This window comes from Pavona decussata, unplaced genomic scaffold (assembly GCF_977016875.1).
Source record: "Pavona decussata unplaced genomic scaffold, jaPavDecu1.1 SCAFFOLD_254, whole genome shotgun sequence".
In the NCBI taxonomy this organism is placed as follows: Eukaryota; Metazoa; Cnidaria; class Anthozoa; order Scleractinia; family Agariciidae; genus Pavona; species Pavona decussata.
Window position 1 is genome coordinate 4164966 of NW_028145657.1, and position 17535 is coordinate 4182500.

Below are 17535 nucleotides of genomic sequence, written 5' to 3' on the forward strand. Positions count from 1 at the left end.
ACCGCTGGCATGAATGGGCTCAAAAACAAATATGGCGGACGTGGGGTAAAAGAAATCGCATAGGTTTTACCTGGATGTTTTTCTGCAATTTGGTTCACTCTAGTCGAGCTGTCAGGATGCTTAAAAGTAGGAGATTGTTTCCAAATTTAACAAGAGCAGCTATCCTGCTATATACTTCACAGATTCGCCACAAGACACAGTGCATAGACCAAACCACCATCCCAGTTCCGTTCAGTAGGCCTCCGACCATCATAATCAAGAGCCCTTACTCAGTTAAGGTAAAACCCATCGATCCTGTAGAGTTTTTGGATGTCAAAGCTGTAGTAGGATTCCTTTACCTAGAGACAGAAACAGAGGAAGAACTCTCGCCCCAATTGAAGTCAGCATTTCAGAAAGACATACAGTATGATGTCAGGGCCGTCATGTCGCCTTCACGAGTCTATATGGAGGTAACGAGGGTAAAGAAAGCACTTACCTTATTTTTTCGATTAGATAATGGACGTTCGTTTATAATTCATAAGAGGTCTTAATCTGTGTTTATGCCTCAGTCATATGCCTCAGTGGGTATGGATTTTTTTCTGGAACTGCACGTTGTTTACAAAAAAAATTGTTTTCAAATCCACCCCCCCCCCTCCCCTCCCCATTGAGACAAAATAACTCTCTGTTCCAGCAGCTCATAGGCCTATGGTTGGCATATTTAAAATGACAATAGGTGATGTCACACAAAACATCGTATAATAAATTATGTACATGTACACATAATAGCATGAAAGCTATACAGCATAAATGGAATACCAAGATTTTTGTCAACTCAGCTGCATTCCTTCAGTGGACTATCTAAGGAGTTGAGAGTGAATCAAGGATTTTAAGTCCAGGGAATTTTAATGCCAAATGAAAAGAAATAAAAAAGGCTAAATAAATTTATTGATATTTAACATTCACAAAGCACAGTCATATTAATCTGCTCTAGTGTAGTACCCATGAGAAGGTACATATTTATAAGGAGTTGAAATGCCCTTCACTCTATAGGGAGAATTTGAACAAAATGAGAGGTCAGAACCACTGAGTTTTATGTTTAATAGTAGTACTTAATAAGTTATTGCCACAATAATATTATTGTGATTTGTTTGGAAAGATGAGCAACACAGCATTGCATTAAATGCAGGAATTATAGGTGATGATTCACGACAGAATAACTTCCCAGCACTGTAGCAGATGTCAGGTTTTCCAGAGAGCGGTGTGTCCTACAGCTAACAATAATTGTGGCACTGTTGATGGTTTTTTCAGGTCACATGCTCAGAACAGCAGGAATTCACCTACCCTCCAAAGAACATTCGTTTACATTTCCAAGTTCCTGTTGACTTTGGAGTTGAAATTGATGTCAGAGGTGATGCTAATGTTGATGTCAGAGACCTTGAAGGACAGCTTTATGAGATAATTACTGATCAAGGTTCTTGTGATTTAAAAAATCTGAGAGGATCACGTTTGAGCGTGGAAACAAATGGTGGTGATATAAAATGTGAGTCACAGTTGTTGTTTGAGTTTGGAATTCTTGATGCTAAAAGCAAGGGCAATATCTCTGTGAAAAAGTTACAGGGGAAGAAATTTTGTGCGGATACAGAGGATGGTGACATCGACATTGGAGCTACTTATCTTCTGAGGGCAGAATTGACATCCAACAGAGGACATGTTAGACTAGGGGATATTCATGGTGAGTTCTCATACTGTGTAAATGAAGCATGAATTATAGAATTTTTTTAGTATCATGTACAGGGTTGTTGCTGTTGTTGTTATTGAGTTTACAATGATGACATCAACTGAGACAGTCTTTAGGCTGACCTTTAACTTAAAATTTGTCAGTTGCTAACATTTTTTACAGAGCAGTTTTCTTTTTGCCAATGGGTAGTTAACATGTATTAAGAAATATAAACCAATGGCTAGAAAGCAAAATTGCTGTTAAGGATGGATTTGTTATATCCTGAAAGCAGAGATCCCTTCGATTGTCCTACTCACAGGGTAGATTAATGGTAAGGCCTGTCTTACATGTGTGATTTAATTTTGGTGTAACTTTGGTCGCACTTCACTGCAATTTTACTTGTGCAAGGCTGCAACTTCACATCACAACATTTAAATCAGCTTTGATTTTGGTGCAATTTCAGGGTGATATCCATGTACATTCTCCCGGGAAATCCCACAAATTTGGACCAAGTTCCAAAACCCATGCAATATCACAGCAATAAATTGTGCTAAAAAATATTGCTAGTTTACACACAAAATGTAAAACAACTTAATTGTGGCAAAAGTTGTATTACAAAAGTGACAAAAATTGCACATGTAAATGGGCTTTTAACCTGTCTGCAAAACATTCTCTGACTGCAACGTTGTCCAGAACCGGCTAATTTTAGACCTAGATGTTCCTGGTTGTTGGTCCAGCAAAGAGTTTTGCTACTTTTAAAATGTCATGCAAAGCAGATCCAGTCAACCCAGGATTTCCTAGTAACATTTCTGTGTGGACTATCAGAATTTTCAACAACCTGTTGCCAAAAATGCAATACACTGTATGCCTTCTCCAAAGCCAATAAATCAAGGAGCTGCATCACTGTTAATATTGCTTCCGAAAAAACGCGTTTTCTGTACTGATATTTACTGTGGATCAATAAAAAAAAATCATGTATCGTAAGTTGTGAGAATGCATTATTTTCAGGTCTGACTGAGGTAGATGTCACCAGTGGAGACATTTCAATTGGTTCAACATCTGGAAACTTAAAGGCTCAGACCAAAAGTGGAGATATCAATGTCAACTTATCACATCACGATGACGTAACACTCCAATCAAAAGAAGGTAACAAAGAGCCTCGTGTTTTTATGGATTAGATGTAAGCAAAATGTTCTGTCTTCAACTCAGGCCCAGTGCTGTATCATTGCTTCCAAGGATGCAACGTTTTCATTTTAATGCAGAAAATTGACTCAAATACCCATCCCTTGGGACCCAAGCATTTCAGCACCTTATCATAGAACTTAGCAAATTTGATCATCAAAAGTGCATCTACAAACAATGAAATACTTTAGCCCTAGTATTGTTTAAGGAAGATTCGTTTCCCATCTGCAGTTAAAATATATTATATTTCAAATTGTAAAATCATTTTACTGGTTTATTGACTTTATTATGATCTCACAAATTGACCAACTTCCAGTGTTCTTTTTAGCTCATATTTTAGAGCACTTTAACATTACCACAAGGTTATGGGTTCCACTTCCACACAAACCTGGATTTTTGTCAAGCTTTCTTTGAGCAAATGCTCAAGTTGCAAAATAACCGCGATATCGATATGATTCCATTTCTATAAATCTCTCATCCACAATTGAAACATACAAGGTATTTCATACTTTCACTTTCTTTGAGAAAGTTGTTTGTTATATACATGAAACAAAAATTATTCTTCAACAAGGTACAACTGTACAAACAAAACAGACAGTGAACCCTTATGACAAGTGAAGTCTAATTTAAGGTCATTGTTGTTTACTAAACAAAGTTAAAAAATTAATGCTGACCAAAGAGATTTATGACTACTGTTGATCAGTGTCCATCTGACAAAGCCATTTAAAAATGCAAACATTGATGAATAAACCAGAAAACACTCAGCTGACAGGTAACCGGCAACTTTTTTTACAATGGGGAAATTTCTTGGAAATGACACCCATTTTGAGAAACAGCGTTACTGAATTTTGATCTTTCTTCAGTTCCTGTCCTTGTTTGTTCAATGTGTGCTATAAAGCTGAGAGATAAGCTGCACCCCAAGATTTAGAAGCTCGAATTTTAGAAACCTGGTTTTGAAAAAGTCACAAGTTGACTCTTAAGAAAGGGTTGAACATTAATGTTTTGATTGTTCAAACAGAAGAAAAATCGACAAAATGCTGTCCATAATAAATTATAATTATTATGACTTTGAAACAGTAAGAATGCGGCCAACCTGTGTGTGAACATGACACATGTAGATCGTTTGACGGTACTGTAGCATGTGTAGCAAGCGTTTCGGCGTGGGGTTCGTGCGTTTTCACTTTTTTACTGCACGGAAATCTGGGATGTGAGCCACCTCCGTTGTTTGTTTGTTTGGTTGTTGTTGTTTTTTTTTTCACTCTCATTGCAATTTCGGCAAAACAGCAAACAACGCACACACCCCCACAGAAACGCTTGCTACGCAAGCCGAACGGTATTGCTTCTAGTATATAATAGGCCTTATCACGGTTTTCGACGCCATTTTGACGAGTAGGCAAGCACGTCTTGAAATAACAGCGTTTGTATGAAAATCCGGTGTCGAATAAGTTTCATAAAACATCACTTCTGAAAAATTCATGAATTTGAAACTTTAGGCTCTATGCAAAGGATTTTACAGAAAATAACTGAGGAATCTTGCTGTGCTAGAGAGCATCAAGTTGCGTTTTGACATTTCCATACATTTGTAAAACGAACCAGCCGTGAACTGCTACTAAAAATAGTTCGCGGAAAAAAATACAGGGAAATGTATGGAAAGTTCAAAACACGAGTGAACGCTTTCTGGCACAGCTACACCCCTCCAATTTTTTCTTAAATCCTTTTCCTAGTGCCAAAAGTTTCCAATTCATGAATTTTTCGGAAGCGATGTTTTATGAAAATTATTTGACATTTATTTCAAGACGTGTTTGCCCACTCGTCAAAATGGCGTCGAAAACCGTGATAAGGCCTGTTTCTTTAGTAAAGTCCGTCAACATTCATTATTTCTTGCAGGAAACATAAGCATCAAGACATTAGAGGGATCAAATTCTTCAGAATTTAAAGTGAAGTCCAAAAGCATTGACATAGATTCTAATATGAACTTGGTCATTGATGAGGAAGACAAAGGAGAGAACTTTACTGTAATGATGGGGAAACTCAACCCAAAGAAAAACTATGAACAACAAACAAAGACAATCACTGCGGAAGCGAAACTTGGATTTGTGAAATTTGAGAAAAATGACTGGTTTAGTTCTCTGAAATTGAAATAGTTTTGTTCAGTGTCTCAAAATGGCAAATTATTTTTAGCTTATAATTATGTAAAATGACAATGCAATCGAGTTTGACGTTTCAGCAGAGCACGAAGATACTGTCAGCAGAGGCAGCCGAATCGTAGTATGGACGTACAAGGTTATTTGCAGATTTTAAGCTGTATACAGCTGTTTCGACAAAGGTTGTCCACAAAAGTGTAAAAGCGTACGCGACAATGCCGAAAGGTAGTCTGGAAAATACCCAATAAATTTCAATAAAAGCTCAGAATCCACAATTCCTTGACCGTACAGCGAAGACTTGAGATGGCGAGCAATATGGATTCTGAGATCAGCTTTTTTTTATTGAAATTCATTGGGTATTCCCAGATTACCTTTCGGCATAGTCGCGAACGCTTGTACACTTTTTTGGACAACCTTTGTCAAAACAGCTGTATCGTAGTTGTAGATATCTAGAGTAATTCAAAATACATGTAAAAGTAATTTATCTCAAGTTCATGGTTTCCGCAGTTGTCCTGTGCACTTAAGAGGCAAACTTTGTGTCATTTTCATGTGAAAATTGGGCGATGTAGCAGCTTTCATACAGTCTCACGTGATTGGCCTACAACAATTCTAAACAACAATAGAAGAAAAAACAGAACAATACCCCAGCCCTAAAAACAATAGCAGCCGCTACACAATTAAAACAGTTACAAGCTCAGTTACGAGAGCTGTGAAATTTGCAGATGATTCTGTTGAATTGTAGAAAACGTACAGCGATTCTCGCTGAAAAGGCTCGCATTGAAACTGCGGTTGATTGCACGGGTGATTTGCAGTCGCAGCCTTGCATAGGAAAAATTGCAGCGAGGATGCGCCTAATATTTCAAAACAAGACAAACCAAGTAGATAAGTTCCAAAAGTGTGCAGTTTGAAAAGGATTTCCGGAAAGTAAAGCTGTGTTGTCAAATGTATTGTGAACTAAGATCAGAGTTATCTGCCGGGTGTAAAAAAACGTCACTTGAACATTTAGTTCGCGTTACTTGTGCTACTTCGCGATTATTCAGTAACAGAACAGGTGGGAACGGTGTTCAAGTTGAGACAGAATGAAAAAAGATGTACCGTCAAGAGCTCACGTTCTATACAAAACCTTCGATTTGGTAGTTTGGCCGAAGAAGTGTACCAAACTTAATAACGCACGTTCAGGGCCTGTGTTTTTCTCATTAATTCCTATTATTTTGTGACGTTCTCGTTGCCTTTGCCGTGGTAGCTTCTTTTAAAACTTCGAGGAGTCTGGCTGTTTCGTGGACTGCAAACTGTGAAACCTACACTTTTTAAACGGGCCTTCGCTTCTCATTTTCGGTGTTACTCAGCTGCGCACGCGCTTTACTTCCCAAACCGCCTTACGCTAAGTTTTTATTTATTTATCTTTTTATCTATCTATTTATTTATTACTTGTCCGAGAAAAAAATCATGAGCTCGTTTTGTATATCTCAAGTAAACGTAAAACACTTTATGCATTTGTTGTCTATTCTACATGTTATCCGATAGATTAAAGCATTGCACGAGATGTTTGTAATGTCCGGATAACTGAAGTATCATTGGACTGAATATTCTTCATCTTCCTCTTGCGACTCATTCCAGTCGTTCGGAGTCATTTTTGTACAATCCAGAGTTCTTGCCGCGGTACAAATGCTCCTGGCTGTTGTTAAAAACTGAAACAAAACAAAAAAAAACTTGTTTTAATTAAAAAAAAAAGGACATGCTATAAACCTCCATTAAATCTATTAATTTATATTTAGATAACCGGCAAAAAAGAGAAAAAAGCACATGACAAGAAAACTTTACTATCTATGGTTTTATAATGCTTTGTAATGATCAATTACGTCCCAGATTGTAGGCTTATCGCGCCAGTTTGTGTGCTTATTATTCAATCTACTTTCCTCTCTTTGTTCTCTTCGTTGAGGCATCCACAGCCTCATGCCAATCTACATGTGGAAGTTGAGATCTTTTCCCTGAGGTTTCGCCTCAAATGATCTAAACAAAACCACCATGGAGCCACCGATAGTCATGGTACTGATAAGGTACATGAGTCCACTGATATCTCGTAACTGAGTCTATCAACAGCAAGGAACTGCAAGTGTCTTTCCTATTCTATAAACTGCATGTGTCCAACTCGTTAGTCTATCAACCGATCAGCTTATTTTTACTGCCTTCCTTTACACCTTAAGAACAACAGCAAGGTACAGCAACTGTCTTTCTTAATTATTCTTATAATCAAACCTTTCTTTCCAGTTCCCTTCTTCCCGGCGGACAAACTCCACAATAGCCCTCGCTATCTTGAACAAAGGCGATGAACAGCAGCACAGCCGGGATCACGAGACACGCTTGCATCTTCATTTTCCTCGACCTCTTAACGAGCGAACTTACAGACAGTAATAGGTCTGCCGGTGCGGACAGCGTAGTTAAAAAGCTTTCTCATATGGGTGTTCAAGTGTTGACTTGGCGATATTAAAAATCAAGAGTTCACTTTCTTGAAAGAGAGCAGAAATCCATTAACTACTTAACAAGATGTCCCGCGGCATGCTTGATGTTTAGTACTGTTCTTAAATTAAAGTTACGTTTATTTCAACCACCTTTTACATGACCTCAACCTTATTAACAACTATTGAACATGGAATCTATTGAATCTTCGCCGTTTGCCTTACTGTGCGTTGTAACTAATATAACTCACAAATACGTGATTCCCACTGTAAAAGGTTTTTGCAAAAGTTGTGAAAAAACATACATTAAAGGGGAAGTATCAGGGGAATTTGGTGTTACATCAAAAACTCCAAAACGTTTTTTATCAACAGAAACCTGAAGGTATTGCTCTAATTTGTTGTAAATTATCACCCCAGTGAACTAAGACTATCGATAAGTGTCTCTGGCCATAGATTGACTGGGTTAGAATGGACTGCAACTTAAAAAATGTTAGGTAAACTGTTTTCAAGTTTCTTGCATTTTTGTTCCCAAAATGCATTAGAGCAGGTCATGAGTTGTTCCTTTCAAGGATTCAGTTCATTTCTTTTTCTAAATGTTCGTGAATTATTTTGTAACTATGTGAAAGTGTTGTCACAACATTTTGATGATAAAAAGTCAAAATCCTCATGATAGTTCCCTTTTTAAAAATGGCATTGTATTACATTTTTGAAAAGCATTAACCAGTCGTCAAACAAAAACCTCGGCGTAAAATGTTGATGGCGGTTTCAGGCTCATAAGCACGCTCAAACGACCCTATCGTTTTACATTTTTGCTTTTTCTCTCTTCTTATAAGTGCCACTTACTGCATAAGTCATTCGAAAAAGTGCCGCGTCGTTGTTGGCAATGTTGTTGGCAATGAACATGTTATACCTCTGAATTTTCTAAATGTTCATCCAATTGCATCCCTGGCCAAAACAAGCCTTGTTTTCAGCAGTAGCTATAGCAAGTTTGATGATCACCCAAGTTGAGATAACATATTTTGTTATGTACGAAAAAACACAACCATTTTCATGTTTTTAAAAACTTCGTTGTAAAAATTTAAGTAAGAATCAAAGATGGCGGTTTGCTTTTTACCACAATACCTTGCGAACCTAACATAGGCTCAAAAAAAGACATATTTTTTGGCAAAATTCGTCTCTGTACCAGCAACATAGTGTGTGCTAGGTTTGAAGTTTCTAGCTGAATTTTCTGTGCGTTTTTATGAGCGTTTTTAGGGTTTTCTGTAAATGTAAAGTCGCACATCAAAGGTGAGGACGAGAGCTTTAGCGTAAAATTTCGTTGAGTACCTCGAGGCTCAGTATAGATCAGTAAAAGCACTTTGCATTGAAAGCTAAGAGGAGATGCTTGAAACCGTCTTTAGTTGCAATGTCAATTATACTTATGGCTTTTTTGCCCTCAGATCGACGGGGCGCTTTTTCGATGACGCCACAAAATGAAGGGATTAACTGAGTTTCTCAAAGATTCAAATTTATAAAATAAAATAAAATAAAACAAAAAAAAACGCAGGGCAACGTAATTTCTTTCTTCGTTTTATGTTTGGCTGGAACGAAACTTTGTTGGAAAATTCAGTTGCCGAAATTAGTCCGCATAATCTGTGAGAACTTTAAATGATAGGGTCAGGATTACAGGATTTAAAACTGAAAAACTAGAGAAAAAGCTAGAATTGCCCCAGGCACCTGCCGTTCCGGGTTTATCTTCAATCTGCACGTTCGCAAATCCCAAAGAAATGTTAATTAAGTGAAATCTTACTCCTTGTTCTTCCGTATTGTCCATTGTCGAAGTTTGGAATTTCTATTCTTATGACACTTATTACATGAGATACGACTGTACTTTTTATTTTATTATTTTTGTAGAAGATACTCTGATTGGCTGCTGTAAAAAGGAAACTTGGCTTGTTTTATTTTCGATGCAATAGCGTCCAACCCTGGATATTCCCGTTTAAATTCTGCGCTTCCCAATTTAGATTTTACCCAAAATAAAACAATTGGTCTTTGGGGTTTAACATCACATTTCGCGCAATGTGCATTTGCCACTTATCCACATTCAAATCCTGGCAGTATGCAGGACGTTTTTCACGTGAACTAGTTTAAACGTCTAGCTCCTACGAGTGTTTTCAATTCAGTAGTAGAGCATCCGGACTACAGTAATCAGGAGGTCATACGCTCGAGTAGCCTCCAACTTGGCCTTTTTTAGGGCAGTCGTGTTATCCTCCTCCCCTAAAAACGACCCAGATTCTCTCCAGTTGACAAACCGCAGACCAAAGAGCCTGAGGACTCAGGGTAGGCCGGATAACTCTCTAAACAATCAGGGATGTCAACGGAAAAAGGCGGAAAAGTAAAAACCTCTGAGTGGAATTTCAACCAATGATTTTTTTTTTCCCGCTTGGTGTGCGCATACATATGCATACTTCTCGTTACGACCACCTTGAATTAAATCTACCAACAACTATAAAGGAAGGAAAGAAAGAAAGAAAGAAAGAAAGAAAGAAAGAAAGAAAGAAAGAAAAAAAGAAAGAAAGAAAGAAAGAAAGAAAGAAAGAAAGAAAAAAAGAAAGAAAGAAAGAAAGAAAGAAAGAAAGAAAAAAAAAAAAAGAAAGAAAGAAAGAAAGAAAGAAAGAAAGAAAGAAAGAAAGAAAGAAAGAAAAAAAGAAAGAAAGAAAGAAAGAAAGAAAAACAGAAAAAGATAACGAGCATCTATTTTAATTTTCGTCTTATCAGCCCCCTCCCACCCTCCCCAGGGAGTCAGAAGGAAGAGGAAGTAAACTGTCAGTTTTCAATGTTTGTTTATACTGTCGTGACAATGTTTACACTACTCACGCTTTCCCGAGGCGTTTCTTAAAAATATATCAGCAACAGAGACTGGATGGAAAACAATTATGATTCTTTCCCGTTGTCTATCGCCATGAACAGTTTTCATACCATGAGAGGTAATCAACGTAGATATATCTACAGTCTCTATGGTTATGGCCATGAGAGAACGAAGGGAATAGTACCATGATGAAACAGAAGAGAAACGGGACGAGGTAAACCAGAGAATGCTAGCAAACTTTTGATAGCAGAAGAAAGTACAGGCACAGAAAGCACAGAAATCTTCCGTGTTAAATGGAAAGGCTCTTTTTCCATTCGTTCCAAAACTTGCAATCTTATTAGCAGATCAAAAAACCTTACGTGATGATGGCATAATATTTTGGGCAAATGGAAAGCTAATTTCCCTCATTTCCGTTCTGATCGGTTGGCCAAAACGGGAAAAGTGGAAAACCTCGGTGGTCGTCCATTTGTTCCGTGCGTTTCATTTCTTTTTAACCAGTGCGTAAAACTCTCCAGGTTCGTTAGCTGGCCACTGAGAGTTCAACTGAATCAATGGCTGCAAGTTTGAAATGCTGGGCAGACGTGATGGATTGAACATCGAAGTTAAATAATTTTTGTTCAAATTCTTTTCGGGAATATATTGAAAGCCAGAGAAGTAGAGGTACCTGCTGGTAAAGTATTTACCAAGCAAATCAGTTAGTAGGTAGTGCAAGTTTGAAGCACGTGGAAAATAGGTTGATTCTCATTTTAGTGAACCATACGCTGCGCACAACTGATAATTTATGCGGAAAAGTTAAAAGTTGATTGTCTGGCTTTTGTCTCAGGTAGGGACTTCAAGTTTGATAAACAAAATCTGTGGTCGTAAATATTACAAATGCTTCATTTTTAAGATGTCACATAGGGGCTTTTCACTCTTACAAGCATTGTCTTCTAGGTGTTTATAGTTTCAAATTGTTATTTCCACGTATTTACGTTTCTGTTTACCTATATATATAATATTCTGTCGTTGTATGCAAATTTAGGTAAGTTTTTCGTTTTCGCGTTGCAGTTGGAACTATAAAAAAATGTGAGTTTTCTTACGGCTGAAAAACCTTTTTGATGAACTGAATGGAGAACTGAGAAATTTAATTGACAGAAATTGGATTTGCGATCTATGTTGTTCTTCTTCGTAATCGATCGTCCGATTTCAATTACAAACCGGCTGAATAATTATAAGCGCTGTGCTAGCCACGACTCTAATTATTAATTTGCGATTCCTTCAATGCGTTCCTTATTCTAGGCTGAGAGTGAACATTCAAGAGGCAGGACGGTATTAGCTTGATAGGGAATCAAAGTATCGAGTTTAGTTCAGTTAGTTCATTTTTTCACAGCGTGTTAAATTAAATTTAGAATGACTCGAGGGTGTATTGGAAAAAAATGGTCACGCGATTATAGCGGCAGTTAACTTTAAAAAATGTCACTGAAACATTTTGAATACAGTATCAAAGTAAGCGGATTTCATGCAAAATTAAAATAAAACTTACGCGGGACAGTTCGTATCATCCGAAGGAGTATTTAAAATGTTTAGGTAACAAAGTCGTCAATATTGACGTTTAAGATCAACAAGTTTTACAATGCTTTATACTTTACAGTTTCAGTCGCGCATACAAGAATCAATTACTTGTTCGACTATTATATTTTTCAGTTTTCTAAAAGCTGGGTGTATTACAATATTTTACGCGTGGATTTTGGCGCAAATTTTTACTGAGATTTTTGGCAGTTTATTTACGACTTGAACAGTACATTTACTCTTTTGGCCGAAAAATTATAAATAATTCAATCAAGATTTTTCACGTCCTCTAGAGCCTAATTAATTTAAATTGTATTTTACACTTCGGTCCGAGGTGTTTCTTACTTCAGCTAATTTTACAACTGAAAAAGAAAAAAAAAATTATATAGCATAGCTCGCGGTTTTCCGGATAATATTGTTGGTAATACCCTCGCGAGCGCTGCTGCGACGAGAAGAAGGTTTCTCTTAAAGGTATGTATAATGAATATCCTGTTTTCTTTGTGCTCAGACAAAATTGACACAGCCCGGTCGAAGACGTCTGCTAACGCAGACAACCTCGCAACGGTCCGTTTTGACGGAATATTCCCTCGGAAGACCCTCCTGGTCAGCTCACAAATGCGATTTTATTGTAGTGTAAAACTCAATTGAGTATATTCAGGTTGGCGCGATGTCACCTCGCGTTTTGTATGAGAGCGAGAAAAGAGAATATTTCCTAGCTGGGTATTATTCAGATTATTGCTCAGTAATAATGTTAATAGTAGAGTTTTCAGTTTCTATTGACTTTAAACGTCTTGCTTGGTGTTCTTTTACTCGATCGGGCGTCTGCCCTCTCCGTCCATACTGCCGGGAACACCCTCCGCTTATCGAGGTAAACAATTCGTTTGTGATGTTCAGTTTTAATACAGATGTGCAACTTTACCGGATCGTCCTATCAATACTTCAGAGTGCCAAACCAGAATGATTATTTTTTAGTTTTCAGAGATCAGTAGTGGAACTCAAGGTTGGCAGTTTAATTCATCCTTAATTTTCTTAGCATCTGATATAACTTACTTTCATTGAAAAACAGCATTAGGAGAATCATATTGATTGTTTATCTTTTCCACTAACTTACAGTGCATGAAACTTTCGCAGCTGCTTAACTACAAATTGGAACCGCCACACTAAAATTTAGAAGTGAGAAGAAATTATCGATAAACGACGTATTGTTAGTGCTACAGAAGTAGACAAAATACCATTAATTGTTTTTAAATATTTGAAAGGGCACAGCTGAATGTAATCAGCATTCGCTTTGCTCAGCTTTGCCATTTTTTACTTCTAGTAAACTGCAAAAAATCAGATCTCGAAAAATGTTCATTCATGGCGGTGTGTCTCAATCATATCATCAGTCGGCTTGCTGTTTTACGGCTGTATTACGGCTTTTTTTTAGCATACTATAACAAACTTATGTGCTCGCTGAACTGTTAGGTTTTGTCATGATCAGATTGCTTTCAGGGTAGTTCAAAATTAAATTCAGGAGTATTCAAGGAGACCATTTAAATAAAATACTTAAAAGTTTCCACGTTGCTTTGTGTAACCTAATGCAGTTTGATCCATTTGGATGGTTTAGCCGAGAATCAGTTGAGTTGTGGAGAGAAAGTTTTAGGGAACGGAATCTTCAGTATTTTCCGAATTTACAAGACGTTGTTGTCTTTATGAAAACGCTAGCTCACCTTAAACTTTCTCTCGCATTTTTATTGCCGCTGTTAATTGCTCACGTTGAGGCAAGTATGTTTCAAACGGGTGTTCACAGGAATGACGAACGACGATGAATTAAAGTTCATCAGAGAAACTCGTTAAGATCATACCTAAACCATGAAATCACATACACAAAGCGTATACACGCAATGTTCCTGCAAAAACGAAGGTGACCCAAATTAAAGAAAACTAACTTTTGGCTCGTTCAGCCGAAATTGTTTATGTAAAGTGGTTAAGTTGGACAATCTCTGCTAAAATATTAACTCAGATTTTTCTTATACAAACGTTGGAGATTCTTTCCAAATTACCAAGTTAACTCAGTCATTACCCTCGGTTTATGCATAAAAAGCAATATAGCACCACTTTCTATCTGGCAGATTATGAATTATATAATTAATATATATATTTTTTATTCTGTTCTCTCCAGACATTCGAGACACGAAGCTATATTTGAACGTTATAACCAAATCAAATTTTTATTGTGTTACTGTAGAACAAGAGAAAGATTACTCTAGTTTAAACCTCACAAAAGTTCGCCGGCGAGTCAGTGTTTTACAGATAAACGAAACAAATTCCACTCGCCTGCAACAATATGTATGAGAGTTTATTTTTGGATATCTAGTCCTGTCCCCCAGTAGGATGGTACACCATCTAAATAACGCCACCCCCTCCCACATCATTTTCACTAGGAAGTTAGCTGCTGAGTAATAACTTCTGTAAATAGATTCTGTCGAGAATTTTCCAGTTTTCTGCCAGCATAATTAACCCAAAGCAATGTTCTCCTGGAAGGCCTCGTCATTCTATCGAGTCTCCTTGAAGTAAAGGTTCTGGAATGGCTTGTTTCTTGATGAACATTTTCATCGTCGCATCGGTGATATTGCTTCCTTGTTCTGAAGCCGGAATTTCTCTTAAGGTTGGTAACTGTAGTTATCTAAAATATTCACCTCCGCAGTGTCATCTTAATTTTAGCTTTTACTAACGATGTTAAAGAGCATAGACAAGAATTAAGCTGATATTTTCAATGATGAGTTAAAAATCTGGAAGCGGCACACTAAAATTTGTGAATGAAAGGATATTACCGACGCTTCTAAAAAAAAAGTTTTGTTAGTGATACAAAAGTAGACAAAATATTAGTCATATTTTTCAGTGTTTAAAAGGGTACACTGAGCTGAAAGTATTCAGTTTTCAATGCTGAGCCTTGCCGTTGTTTACTTCCAACCGCCGCGATAGAATTTTTTACGCCTTTGGTTTTTCACTCTTTTGGTTTTTTCATTCTAACTAGCTTTCCTTTTACTTTTTTCTTGGTCGGTTCTCGTACAATAAGTTTCCCAGCCAATGTTTCTCGTAGTAAACTGCAGAAAACCAGTTCTTCAAAAATAAAATGTATTGTTCAGTCAAAAAGCGTATCATATACAGATTGAGCGTATACATGCAATGATCCAGTTGAGTAAAACAAACACATCATTCAGGCGGAATTTGTTTATCTAACGTAGTCAATTGAGCAATACCTGCTAAAATATCAGTAACTCAATTTTTTAATTTAATTTCACTTTTTCTCTCACCATAAACGTAGAGAGAATCTTTTCGAGTTGCCAAACAGCCTGACCCTCGTTTTACGCATAAAGACAAACAATGTAACATGACTTTCTATCTGGCAGAGTATGAATTTATATAACCATTTTTTATCTCCAAATATACAAGATACGAAGCTGTCATTTGTTTGACTTATCATAAGTTTCCTTTTAATTGGATAGAAACCAAATTTTTTTGGGTTACTATAGAACAACAAGAGAAAGATTACACTAGTTTAAAAACCTCACAAAAGCTCGGCGAATCAGCGTTTCACAGACAAACGAAACAAATTTCCATTCTGTAACAACATGTGCGAGAGTGTGTTTTTGGATATCTAATCCTGTCCCCCAGTGAAATGATACACTCATCTGAATAACACCACCCCCTCCCCCATCATTAACACTAGGAAGTTAACTGCTGAGTAATAACTTCTGGAAATAGATTCTGTCGAGAATTTTCCAGTTTTCTGCCAGCATAATTAACCCAAAACAATGTTCTCTTGGAAGGCCTCGCCATTCTATCGAGTCTCGTTGAAGAAAAGATTTTGGAATGGCTCGTTTCTCGATGAACGTTTTCATCGTCGCATCGGTGATATCACTTTCCCGTTCTGAAGCCGAACTTTCTCGAAAGGTGGGCAACTATAGTTAGTAAAACATTCACCTCCTGTAATTCGAAGATTAAGCTTCAGCTTTTACTAAGAATGCTAAAGAGCATAACAGGGAAATAAGCAGACATTTGCACTGATGAGGAAATGTTCTTTCATAGAAATGTGGCTGTTTATGATTTTTGAATGGTTAGATGAAGAAAACATTCAGATCTCCAATGCTATACTAACTAATAACCAAGATGCTTTATTTCTGAGGCAATCGGTTCACAGAACAGATCCAGTTAATCAGTTCCTCATTTTGAAATCCTACTGTTTATTAAACCGCAAATCAGACCATGAGGCTGCTTATCTTCACCCTAACGTTTTTCTTCTTCATGTCCACAGTTATATTATTTGCCTTTTATACTGCTTATAGTATTATTACAGCATTGTGTTTTTGTACTCAGTGACAATCTCTTTGGTTCTCTGTAAGATTACACGGTTTTCTCCTAGCTATTTTGAACTACAGCGCCACAAAGCAACATGAAATTGTATTTTTAACAGATTTTATTTTCGTTATTCATGGTTTTGCACTCGTTTTAAACTTGAAAATAATATTGGAATGACGTTATAAAAGTAACAATTGAAATCATTTCTTGTTTTTCTATTTGACAAAAAGGACAATTTCATCCGGATTTGATTACCAAAACGCCTAAATCACCTCAGTAAAGTTGTATGATGTTTCTTTTATTTTCCATTATTGTTTACAAATTTTTCTCGTCGTACAATTAATATTCTGGCTAAAACTATGTTGCTAGAAGAAAATTAATAGCCAAGATGCTGCTACAGCCGGGTGATCTGTTGGTCCTGCTGCATGCTTAATTTCATTTGCAAAAATGGACCTGGTGTTTCTAATGGCTAAATTTTGCTTCCAGTGGGCAATGTGTAGAAACAAAAAGTTCCATAATGAAATACTATAGAGGAGCGGCGGAGAATAGCAAGTTCTTTTGTTATAAAGGAAATTGGATTTTAGATGGGCTTGAATGGTCTGAAAAAGAGGGCTTGATGAAATGTCCGAATATAGGTAAAACCATTCCATTTTTTTCACTATTATCCTCCTCAGCAAACTTTAACCCAATCCAGATCCTTAGTTGAATTTTTCAAATGTGAACAATACATCTGTAAACAATCTGGCACGAGAAACTTCAAGATCTTTGGAACAATTGCTTATAAATAATAATTATTTTCAATGCAGTTCAAGTTTCTCGTAAACAGTGGTCGAACTGTAAGTAACGTGTTCGAGACATTTCAAGTTTCCTAAAACACTAGTCAGTGTGTAATCAATTCGTACTAGAAAATTCAAGTTCTTCAAAACAATAGCCCATTCACTTCAAAGCAGTGGTCCTTTCTGGTCCCTGCGTCATTTACGGAGAGTTTTCAGAGAATGGCTCTTTTTTTTTCATAAACATTTTTATCGTCGCATTGCTGATATCACTCTGCCACACCGAATATTCCTCTAAGAAGGTAAGGAGATATGTTTTAATTCGCTGATCTTCACCCGAATCTGCTTTACGTTTTTCGGTTTGTTAGATGCATTCTATGCGGAATATTTGGAAGAAAATGCATTTTTAAAAAGTCAATAAAATACAGTGACAAAAAGTACAATATCATAGGTAAATCACTCTACGCTAAAATCTAAACTGTTGTGATATTTTTGAGGTAAAAACTTTACATTCCATTCTGAAATCTGATGAGAATAACTTAAAAAG

General features: G+C 36.9%; 2 protein-coding genes and 1 long non-coding RNA gene across 6 annotated transcripts in view; 2 read left to right on the forward strand and 1 right to left on the reverse strand.

The window, feature by feature from the left end:
* Positions 1-16: 16 nt before the first annotated feature.
* Positions 17-5600, forward strand: LOC146456688 (protein FAM185A-like). 2 transcript variants are annotated; one of them, XM_085092951.1, is made up of 4 exons: positions 17-458; positions 1288-1711; positions 2705-2842; positions 4766-5600. In XM_085092951.1, exons 1-4 carry the CDS (start codon positions 75-77, stop codon positions 5020-5022), a joined length of 1203 nt encoding a protein of 400 aa, XP_084949077.1. In that variant the 5' UTR covers positions 17-74; the 3' UTR covers positions 5023-5600. The 2 variants fall into 2 exon arrangements, with proteins under 2 accessions (XP_084949077.1, XP_084949078.1); XM_085092952.1 differs by having other exon boundaries at positions 17-449.
* An 888-nt stretch (positions 5601-6488) lies between these two features.
* On the reverse strand, positions 6489-7444 carry LOC146456689 (uncharacterized). The gene is made up of 2 exons (XR_014858776.1): positions 7279-7444; positions 6489-6710 (listed from the first exon to the last, which is right to left on the reverse strand). It is a non-coding gene; the product is annotated as an uncharacterized LOC146456689 (long non-coding RNA).
* Positions 7445-14397: 6953 nt separating this feature from the next.
* Positions 14398-17535, forward strand: part of LOC146456690 (uncharacterized) — a 23501-nt gene continuing 20363 nt past the window's right edge. Inside the window, exon 1 of one of the 3 annotated variants that reach the window (XM_085092643.1) lies at positions 14398-14521. In XM_085092643.1, the coding sequence (XP_084948769.1) occupies positions 14441-14521 (81 nt within the window). In that variant the 5' untranslated portion in view covers positions 14398-14440. Of the gene's footprint in view, positions 14522-15714; positions 15811-17535 lie in introns of those variants that run through there. The other 2 variants (XM_085092641.1, XM_085092642.1) reach the window with 2 other exon arrangements.

What these genes read in the sequence shown, in the direction of transcription:
- LOC146456688 (XM_085092951.1), top strand. Translation starts at nt 75, where the DNA reads ATGTTTTTCTGCAATTTGGTTCACTCTAGTCGAGCTGTCAGGATGCTT. An exon ending in TCTATATGGAGGTAACGAGG is followed by an intron (nt 459 to 1,287) that starts GTAAAGAAAGCA and finishes TGGTTTTTTCAG; the next exon opens with GTCACATGCTCAGAACAGCA. An exon ending in AACACTCCAATCAAAAGAAG is followed by an intron (nt 2,843 to 4,765) that starts GTAACAAAGAGC and finishes TATTTCTTGCAG; the next exon opens with GAAACATAAGCATCAAGACA.